This window comes from Trachymyrmex septentrionalis, unplaced genomic scaffold, assembly GCF_001594115.1.
Source record: "Trachymyrmex septentrionalis isolate Tsep2-gDNA-1 unplaced genomic scaffold, Tsep1.0 scaffold22, whole genome shotgun sequence".
In the NCBI taxonomy this organism is placed as follows: Eukaryota; Metazoa; Arthropoda; class Insecta; order Hymenoptera; family Formicidae; genus Trachymyrmex; species Trachymyrmex septentrionalis.
The window spans coordinates 1,299,619-1,309,676 of NW_017305375.1; the positions used below are offsets into that span (position 1 = coordinate 1,299,619).

Consider the following 10,058-nt stretch of genomic DNA (forward strand, 5'->3'; position numbering starts at 1 on the left):
AATTGCACATGCATAGTAGACGTAAGTGATAAGCTTAATACGTTATAATATTGAATACGATGAACTTTATGCTGCAAAGTCATTGTTTATGACATACGTTCGCAAGTGACATAAAAAAGTAATAGATATGAATTAGCACGTAATCATTTGTATTTTTTTAAATACAAATATTAAATAATTATTACAAGAAATGCTCAATATGTTATAACATCAAATATATATGGTATGTATACTGTATTATAATATCTATGCAATATATACAAACATATCAATCGTTGTTATTCGTTTGAATTTGTTTATTGCGAGAATAACTACATTTTTAGTTCAAATCTTATTTTTCTTATAATTTTTTCTATCAATATGTTCAAAATCGACTACAAATTCATTTTATATTGCAATTTTTCTTTCCGATTCTACAATTATGACTTATGGTTAAGCTAAACTCAAACTGATATTGGAGTTTCATATTAAGAATAATATAATTTAAAGTTTTAATAGAAAAGCATGAATCAGAGGATGAATGCAGTGATTTGTTCTTGAGATAAATATGCATATTGTATCCACGTAAATTAATGACTCATCTACAGTTAGTTTCTGCATACAGGGTGTTTCCTGTAACTTGATCATTTAAAATATCTCTGTTGTTTTGACGATATCAGAAAATATTATAAGAAAAAATTGTTTGATTCAAAGGGGTATATATTATAACGAGCAAAAAAATTTTTCTCAAAATCATATTCTTTGAGACTTTAAGATCATCTCTACTTTTTCAAATGGAATTATATGTATAATTTTTTTTTTATACAAATGATTCCTCTAATTATCCTGCATATAAAAGTCCATCAATAGTTTACGAGATATATTTTATACTTTATTCTGGAACATATTGACATAAAATGTTAAATAACTCGTGAACTATGTGTTAGAATGTCTGTGTGTATATCTCAACCTTTATACTTTTATATGCAGAATAATTAGAGGAATCTTAGTACATATATAAAAAAAATCATTCAATTCCATTTTAAAAAGTGGAAATGATTTTGAAGTCTCAAAAAATATGATCTTGAAAAGAATTTTTTGTTCATCATAATATGTGCCGCTTTGAATCGAACAATTTTTCCCTGTGTATTTTCTCGTATTGTCAAAAACAGAGATATTTTAAATGATCAAATTACAGAAAGCACTCTGTGTACATATCTCAAATATCCTAAATCCTCATGTTATATGAATACAAAGTTTAACAGAAAGAACAAAATTTTAAAACGATGATTCGATATGTACGCATAATAAATTTAATAATTTTATTATATGAATTCGATCAAGTTGCATTATTATCACATAATCGTTATGTATATTTATCTGTGACTCATGTACAGAATACAATGGCCACGATACAGTGTAATTATATAAGTATACAATGTTATAAGTGGATATGTGCGCACTCGCAGTATAAATAGTCACTTGACATGCTTAAAATATCGTATCTAGCATAATTTATTTTTTAAGTTACATAGAATAAAAACTTGTATGTGATATATAAGCTGTTACTAGTAGATGTCAAAGAAAAAATCCATTTTGAAGGATACATCAGCTTTCATGTTAGATAAATTCGCGTTTAAAACTTCGCATAAAATATATATATATGTATAATGTACGTTTTGTGCAAATTAAGTATTGTCTCATAACTCGCACCGATAAAGTTTATTTAACATGTTCAGAAACCGTGATTATTGATTATTCTTGATTATTTACACGATTTATCCAATACAAATGTGAACGATCAATTATTATTAACTATCGTTAGTCAAGTAATCGATATATTGTACAGATTGTACTGTATTCGTATATATATCAGTGCGTTGGCTTGCATCATACTATGAGTGTGAATTGTTATCTGCTGGGTATTATTAAGAATCATTATAAATCGCGCCGAGACTTTATCCTTCATCGAAAGTGTCACTTTGGCGCCAAGCGAGATCATATGTGTAAGTTTCAATGTTAATAGAATTCTAATATGTGTCAACTATTGACATGTTAGAGTATATTTATCAATCGTTCTCTATTCTTCTATTAATATCAATGCTATTAATGATTTATGTCCTTGTTTTTAATTTAAATATTTTATAATATCTTATCAGTTTTTTAACAAACATAAAGAAATAATAATTAAACAATTTATAAAATGTATATTATATAGTAAATAAAAATTATATTATTAAAAATTCAAAAATAACAGTTTATAATTAAATATTTCTATTTAAAGCAATATAGTTTACTTTTTCTATATATTGCATTATTATATATAGATATTTCGTGTAATTTTATGGCAAATAAAAAAAAATGATCTTTTAAAATAAAACTTTTAAAAATTTTAATATAATTTAATTTTAGTATATATTATTTTTAATATAAGAGAGCATGTGTACATACTGTTATTTTTTATGTAAATTATCGTTAGTCTCTGTCTTTTTGATATATTAATATAGAACATAATAATAACAATAATAACAACAACAACAATAATAATAATAATAATAATGAGGTCTCATATAATTACCTGAAGGTTAGAGAATCATTTATCAGACACAAGAACTTACCATTAGTATTTTTATCTAGATAATGTTTATGTTAACATTGTTGTCTTAGTCAAGGTTCTTTTAACAGCTACCGTAGGAGTAAATGATTACCATTCGATTGTCGATACTCTCAATAAATTATAGATAACGTTATCGGACATTTGGAAACGCTGAACAATTGGAAAATCTTTTTGCACGCGGAACGGAAGTCCGGTTTAACCAGCACTGAGGTTTTTCATAGAAATCGTGACATCATTCGGAATATCCATATTTCTGAAAAATTACTCGAATCGTTTATAAAAACCATCATATAAGAAACTTCTACATACTAACTGGACTCACGTCATCATTTTTGAAACTAAAATATGGATAGCCATTGCTTAGGTCAGTACTCACACATTTATATATGCTTATGGTAGTGCTTTTCATGTATTGCACTTACATGATACACTCAGATCACGTGGTGCCATTCACAGCAGTGTGTTCACATATACGCATATGTGACCAAGCGGTGTCGGTTGAGTACACTTCTGTCTCTTTCTATCATATGCAAAATCGTCGGAGTGTGAGCAGTCTAGTTAATATATATACATATCTGTGTCTGTGATGAGACATGTTTGACCGGTTATACCGGCACTACAGACTCCAAGTATATAAAGGGCATTTCGATTATCCCACGTGTTTTTGAATTCCTCGCAAGGTCGGAAGTAGTGATGTAATAGAGAAGATATATAAATATATATATGAAAAAATTTCTACTGGTACATAGTTGCATTATTTAATGCGCGGATCATCGTGCATATCGCGTAATAAAAATAATAATAATTTCGAGAAAATCATTTCGATCTTCTCGAGTCTTTTTTAATGGTAGAGAGAATTCTAGTTGTTTTTAACTTTGTATCTTTCTGAAATTTTATCTCGTGCTTTCTTACGACACATCGAAAGTGAAAATGCCTTCTCTTTCCTTTCTCCTAATCTTATTGAGATTTGCTAACAGCTAAATATCGTTGACCTACCGCGTTTGATACCACTGCCAAACTCATATTGCTTCTTTCAAGTTTGGAGAACGTTTCGGTCGAGAGAGAAATCACCGCACGATTCTACTCCGTTAATATGATACGTCACAGCTATTTTTGGCGGACTCGATGTCGCCTTTGCACAAGGATCTTAGCAATGTCGCGTACGTTCCGAGATGTATACACAGGATTCACGTGTTTATTGTACGACAATGTAATGTAGTTTACACGAAGATTATAACGACCGATTGACGATTAATTCGTGGCGAGCACAGGATTTTTAACGAATTAACTGTATCTTATCGACAACCAATGAAAGATCCACGATTTTTGGTAGGTTTCACTTTTTCATTCACACGCTACACGAATATCCCTGGACTAAGGAGGAATCGTTGAACGATTTTTTCACGCTAGTTGCACACTGTCGTTGTGAATTATACACTCACAATCGCGAGACTGACGATCGTGCGACGACGTCGACGAGGCGATGGCATCCGACGAGGATAGATTACTCTACGCGCGCGTCACGATGATAACGATGAGTACGAGTATGGGCAACTCTTTCGCGCTGCTATTTGTATCGCTAATCATGAAGAACGTCTATACGTCGCGCATGAACTTGCGGATGTATAGTGTTCGCAACATTGTAAAACTGTTTCGTCCAACCTTGCTCGCGGTCAGAAATGAAAGGGATCATTGGTAAAAGGCGATAAAAATAATTTTATCGAGATATACTGGCCCGCATTGGATATCACTCGACGAAAAGATAAAAGTAATTTCCTTGAACACATTTTTTATTGCAACTATCGATAGAATTGCATAAAGGTTAATGTTGCCGATTAAGTTTAATTATAGATGAGTTCTCGCGCAATAATCGATATGGGCTACATTCGGCAGAAAAAACAGCTTTATTTTTTTATAAGAAAATTCTTTGTTAAATTACAAATGAGTCAATCATTAATATGTTCCTTTTTCATTGGATTCAAATGTATACCAATATATATTAAAGAATTTACAGCAGTTGTTTTTTTGCTGAGCGTAACCATAGATTGTTAACCCTGAATTGTTGCTAGTGGTCAGGAACAAAAGATAAGATATCTTTATCGACCACCCAAAATTTACACGTGGTCTTCTATCTATATATATTTACGGTTATATTTACACGGTTCAATTTATGCCAAAGTTTATAACATTGATGTTAGAAAACTGGCCAATCACAATCATTCCATCCTTCAGAATAGCTATGATTGGCCAGTTTTCTAACATTGATGTTATAACAATGGCGTAAATTGCGCCGTGTAAACGTAGTTGATGTTTCTAAAAAAAATATATATATACATACAAACATATTTGTATGCTCATGATGGAATCATGATAGTGATTTTTCAGTAAACGTGACAGTCACGTTTCACAACGTGATTTTTCTATAAATCAGACTATATATAAAAAAATATAATAAATTTATCAACTTTGATTTTCCTCACAAACTCATCGTGATTCTTCCTAAATTCTACATTCCTAATCTACTCTTACATTATTGATGCATACGTTATATTTTGCCCAATCGTCAGCGACTTGTGAAGACTTGCACTTACAGTATATATAATAAGGAAAAAAAAACTATAATATATTAAAATGTTGAAGATAAGATATAAACATTATCGATTACTACGCATATTTATGTCATAAATGTAGTAAAAAAAGAGTGTAATAATACGCATGTGTGTGAAACAAAATAATAATAATTACATTGTATCTTATTCTTTTCATTTTACTGAAGCGAATATTAAAATATTTCTATCGCATAAACATGTTTTAGCATTCAGCAATATATAACATTAATGGCATTCAATAATGTAATATACATTTTCCTACATATTAATAATGTTCACTGTAATTATAAATTCATTGCACAGGCGCACAGGTCCATTTACTGAATTATGTATCTTTCCTATCACTGCAACGAATTTTCTCCACATTCTCTCTACATTCTCTACTCCAGTATCCCTTATCGTTTTATTTTCTCACTGATTAATTTTCTTTTTTGATGCACATATATAATTATAACATTGCTGCATTCGCGAGAAAAGTGTAATTGAATAAATGCTAGAGCTATGTTCTCAGGATATTTTCAAAGTATGTATTTACTACCTAAAAAAATCTGGACTTTCCAGGAGATTTTTTAAACTAAAAATCTGGAACTTTTCAAAAGATTTTATTAAAAATGATAAAAAATTTAAGAATTTTTATTAACTTTTTTTATTAGTACTCAAGGAAATTCTTCAAATTTTATTTTTTAATTTAAATTCTATCATTTATTTGAAAACATTATTCCTTTGATCATCTTTTTGTAATGCAAAATATCAACAATCGATTAGCAATAAGTTATACATCCATTTATATAGACATTTAGGTGTATTCTTTTGCGAATTTTTATTGAAAAATCAGGATGGCACAACACAGATAAAAGATAATACTCGGCCAAGTACTCAGCAGACGAGAGTAGCTCACTGATACTGGCTGTTTTCTAACAAAATACACAGATGAGCATAACACTGCGTTCAATATAAAATTTTCCAACACTGTGACACAACCTGTGACACAATGTTACACTGCTTAATATTGTAAAAAGTTAAGTAAGAACGTGTTAAATATATCAGTGTTATCAATTTTTCAAAAAATTATTTGGTAGTTACGCTTATTTTATAATAAATCTATTAAAAACCATCAATCTTGAAAAATTTATAATTTAATTCGAAATTAAAAGTCTATTACAGGTACGCTACATGTAAAAATAAAAATGGAAAACTGTAAGTCCGGAATACAATAGGTGTAATCAGTCTTAAGTCTTAAGAAATTGATCAATCATAATCGAATGCAAAGAGGCTCAACTATGATTGATCAATTTCTTTAGATTTAAGGCCTATTATATCTATTGTAGATCTCGACTAATGTGTGTGCATTCTGGTGTTACATTATATAAAACTAAACTGCATTCCAATAAATACTTTACACAGTGTAACGCAATGTAACACAGCGTGTCCTAGCTGGAAAATAGTTGATAACATTGTAGTGGGTCTTTCCGTTACACCTGTAAGTTTCGCGTTCTAATTGTAGAAAATCATAAAAATGAAATCCTTTTTTTCCTTCTATTAATTTATTATTATATAATTTGTTTACGTTATTTGCACTTCAATTTATTTCAAAACACATTAAAAAATTCTTTAATCATATTTTTTGGATTCTGAATAAAAATATCCAGAAAATCCGGAAAGGAGGGAGGAATTTTTTGTAAGATTTCAATAAAGACTGTGTATTTTTGGACGTTACTTCAGTAACTTCTCAACAAATCAGAAATGTCTAATAAATTGTCGGGAAAAATGATGACAATGAAATTTATTTTATGCACATTTATAGAGCAAAAAAGTTGAAGAAAGCAAAGTTAATGATCACATAGGCATGCGCGGTATTATACACGTGCTGCTACACTCGCGAAATCAAGGTCGCCGATTATTCTAGATAATAATACTGTATGAATAGAACACACGAACACGCAATTACTGCGTATAACGAACACTTATTAATGACGATTGCTAACAAAAATATCATTTACCTAGAAAGAATCGCTTACGGCAACATGCGATGCTGCAGAGAATTATCGTACAAAAAAATGTTGAGAGTTCGGATGAGAAGTATGAGACATGTTTGCACAACAGTATATGAATGGTTATTTAGTCTTATATAATAATGGCTTGTATGGATACTTCATACTGAGGTTTGAATCAATTTTAAAAGAAATGTTCAATAATTTTATCAATGGATGAACAACTCTTCGTCAAGAATTGTTCATTCATTGATAAAATTATTTTTAAAATATTAAACTATCTTCTTGATTTCGATATTAGATATTAGCTCAAGATTTTATATTACGTATTTTTTAATGTGAGCTAATTTTGTTCGATAAAACATCTTGAGATAACACTTTTTTCCTTTTTAACCCATTATGACGTAATGTAATATATATTTCTAATACATATAAGAGTAGTAAATAAAATAGATCATCACCAAATATAGAAAATATTACTAGCTCATTTATTATAAAATTTAATAAATGTTGTTTACTTGATATTTTCTTTAATAACGCTGATTAATAGAATTTATTAAGTTAGTCTTGAATAGACTAAATTAAAAATAATTCAACAAATCCCGTACTTATAACAAACAATAAGAATGATATTTTACTCGCATACAGATTGGATGTTCCTCTTTTCGCCTACCACCTACTTACAATACAGCGTAAATTGGTTCGATTAACGTCCCGAGAAAAATTGTTACTCCCAATTAACTGTTGCCGACCTCGCCAATTACATCACTGCTGGTACAAAATTCGTTCTGATATTTTTCAGAAATACCAGTGTTAATTATTGCAAAAGTTCATGAGAAACCTTATCTTTATAACTTTTATTAAACACGATAACGCTAGAGCTTCCTTATCAAAGATAACGCGCTGGACCGATCCTAACATAGTCACAAATATATCATATCGCGTGAGCTGTTTTTTATCACAATAGAGCATGCGTTTATTATTGAAGAAAAATATATTCCAGCTCTTACAAGAAAGTGATTATGGTGATGTCAGCGCTCGTTTTAATCAAAATCAACAAACAATTCTCGCTGGTGAACATAAAAATCCAGTGTAGAGAATTACTTAACCAGCAATCGGTAATTAAAACTTCGACAACTTCGACCGAACTGCTTTATTATACTGTTTTATCGATGGAGAAACTGACACGAAGTTCAGAAAGAACCAGTCACGTGCTAGATAACATATCTCTACTCTCTATGCTGTCATTTATTTAGCATGTAGTTCAGTCAAATAAGCGTATATCTAAACTAGCTAATGACTAGTATAGCTTATATCTTTAATAAAAAAAATTATCATATAAATGACGGCTTATCTTCGTTTAATCATGAATTTTTCAACAATTATAGAAATGACAAATGATGCTTGTTTTAAAATCAATAAGAAATAATAATTTTTAGCGCATAAACTAAGAAAACACGAGTTTTGACGAATCAATCTTTAAAAATGTAAACAAATGAAACTACTAACAGGAATTTCTAATAAGAGTTTAATTTATGAAAGCTAATAAAACATTTTTTAATATTTGTAAATAAGCGCTTCAATTTGTCGCTAAAAAATACCCTAAAGTTGAGAAAATATAAAAACAGCTACTTTACATGTGTGCAGTTAAAGCGACAAGTAAAATAAATAATATTAAAAATATAAAGATATACATTCGCCGAATAATTTACCGCAATTTACGGTATAGCCAACTGGGCACGGCAAAGCTTCACGAAAAGCGCAACAAAAAAGATATCGAGATCTCCCCTGATTGCCAAATACGTGAAGACGCGTGGGTTTAACCCACGAAGGTTACAAGATCGCTGCACTCTTTAAGCATGAACAAATGTTCTTGCTGAACGTCGCAGTTATTTTTACAGAAGCTGCCTCGATCTCGCTAACCTTGGTAGTCATCTTTCCTAAACGCATATTCTCAACGATGCGATGAAATGCGCAAAAAATTCGTTCTACACTGTTTATCTGACGATCGACTTATTCATAGATATGTGCTATTCTAAGTGCTAATTCTAAGGCGCATGTCGAAATGGTGCAACGTTGTTTACATTAATGGTACAAAGTAATGCAACAAAGATGGTCGTAAGTTTGTAAATTGATGGACTTTATTAGAGTGGGGCTGCTCTGATTCATAGGAATCTTTGTTGACTAAAACGACATTCGTAGCGAATTTATCGCAATAAAACACTTCCAGTTTCTACCTTTGTCTCGTATTAAACAGACAATTTAGAGAATATTTACTTCATCATGATGTGGATTTGATATTAGTATCAAATAGATGTATACATAGTAAAAACATGAGAATCTCTTGGTGAAATTATATTTTTTCGCCTTTGATTAAATTTTCATCAAAAAAAGTTTCACTCTAAGTTTATAAAATGTTTAATATCACAACATCTAATTGATCATTGAACTGATTTAAAAAAGACAAGCTCAGGATTTGTAAAATCGAGTGACATGAATAAAAGTCAGAGTGAAACGAATAAAAAACAATGTAAAATGAAAATTTTATATTACTAAAACTTACCAAAAGACATTGTATACCTATTATATGGGTTGTTATTAATACGAAACGTTGTAGATTTGTTGCATAGCAAAGGAATACTGTGATGTTTCCGCGAAGCAAGTTTTAAAGTTCGGAAAAGCTCTGGAAGAGATATAATTGATACATACCTGAAAAAAAAAAACAACACATCGTTAGAATATTTATATTATATTGTATATAAAAAATAAATAAAATTATACGGGCAAACAAATAATTTCTATTATAATTATTCTAATGGAAGCCGACATGTATTGAAGTTTTTAAATCGTTCTCTGAACAAA

General features: G+C 29.9%; 1 protein-coding gene across 3 annotated transcripts in view; it reads right to left on the minus strand.

Annotated features, from left to right (window-relative positions):
* Positions 1-10,058, minus strand: part of LOC108748345 (segmentation protein cap'n'collar) — a 114,217-nt gene that overhangs the window by 92,127 nt on the left and 12,032 nt on the right. Inside the window, exon 1 of one of the 3 annotated variants that reach the window (XM_018486439.1) lies at positions 3,593-3,950. The exons of the other annotated variants lie outside the window; for them this stretch is intronic. Coding sequence (XP_018341941.1) covers positions 3,593-3,619 — 27 coding nt within the window. The 5' untranslated portion in view covers positions 3,620-3,950. Of the gene's footprint in view, positions 1-3,592; positions 3,951-10,058 lie in introns of those variants that run through there. 3 annotated transcript variants of the gene reach the window in all.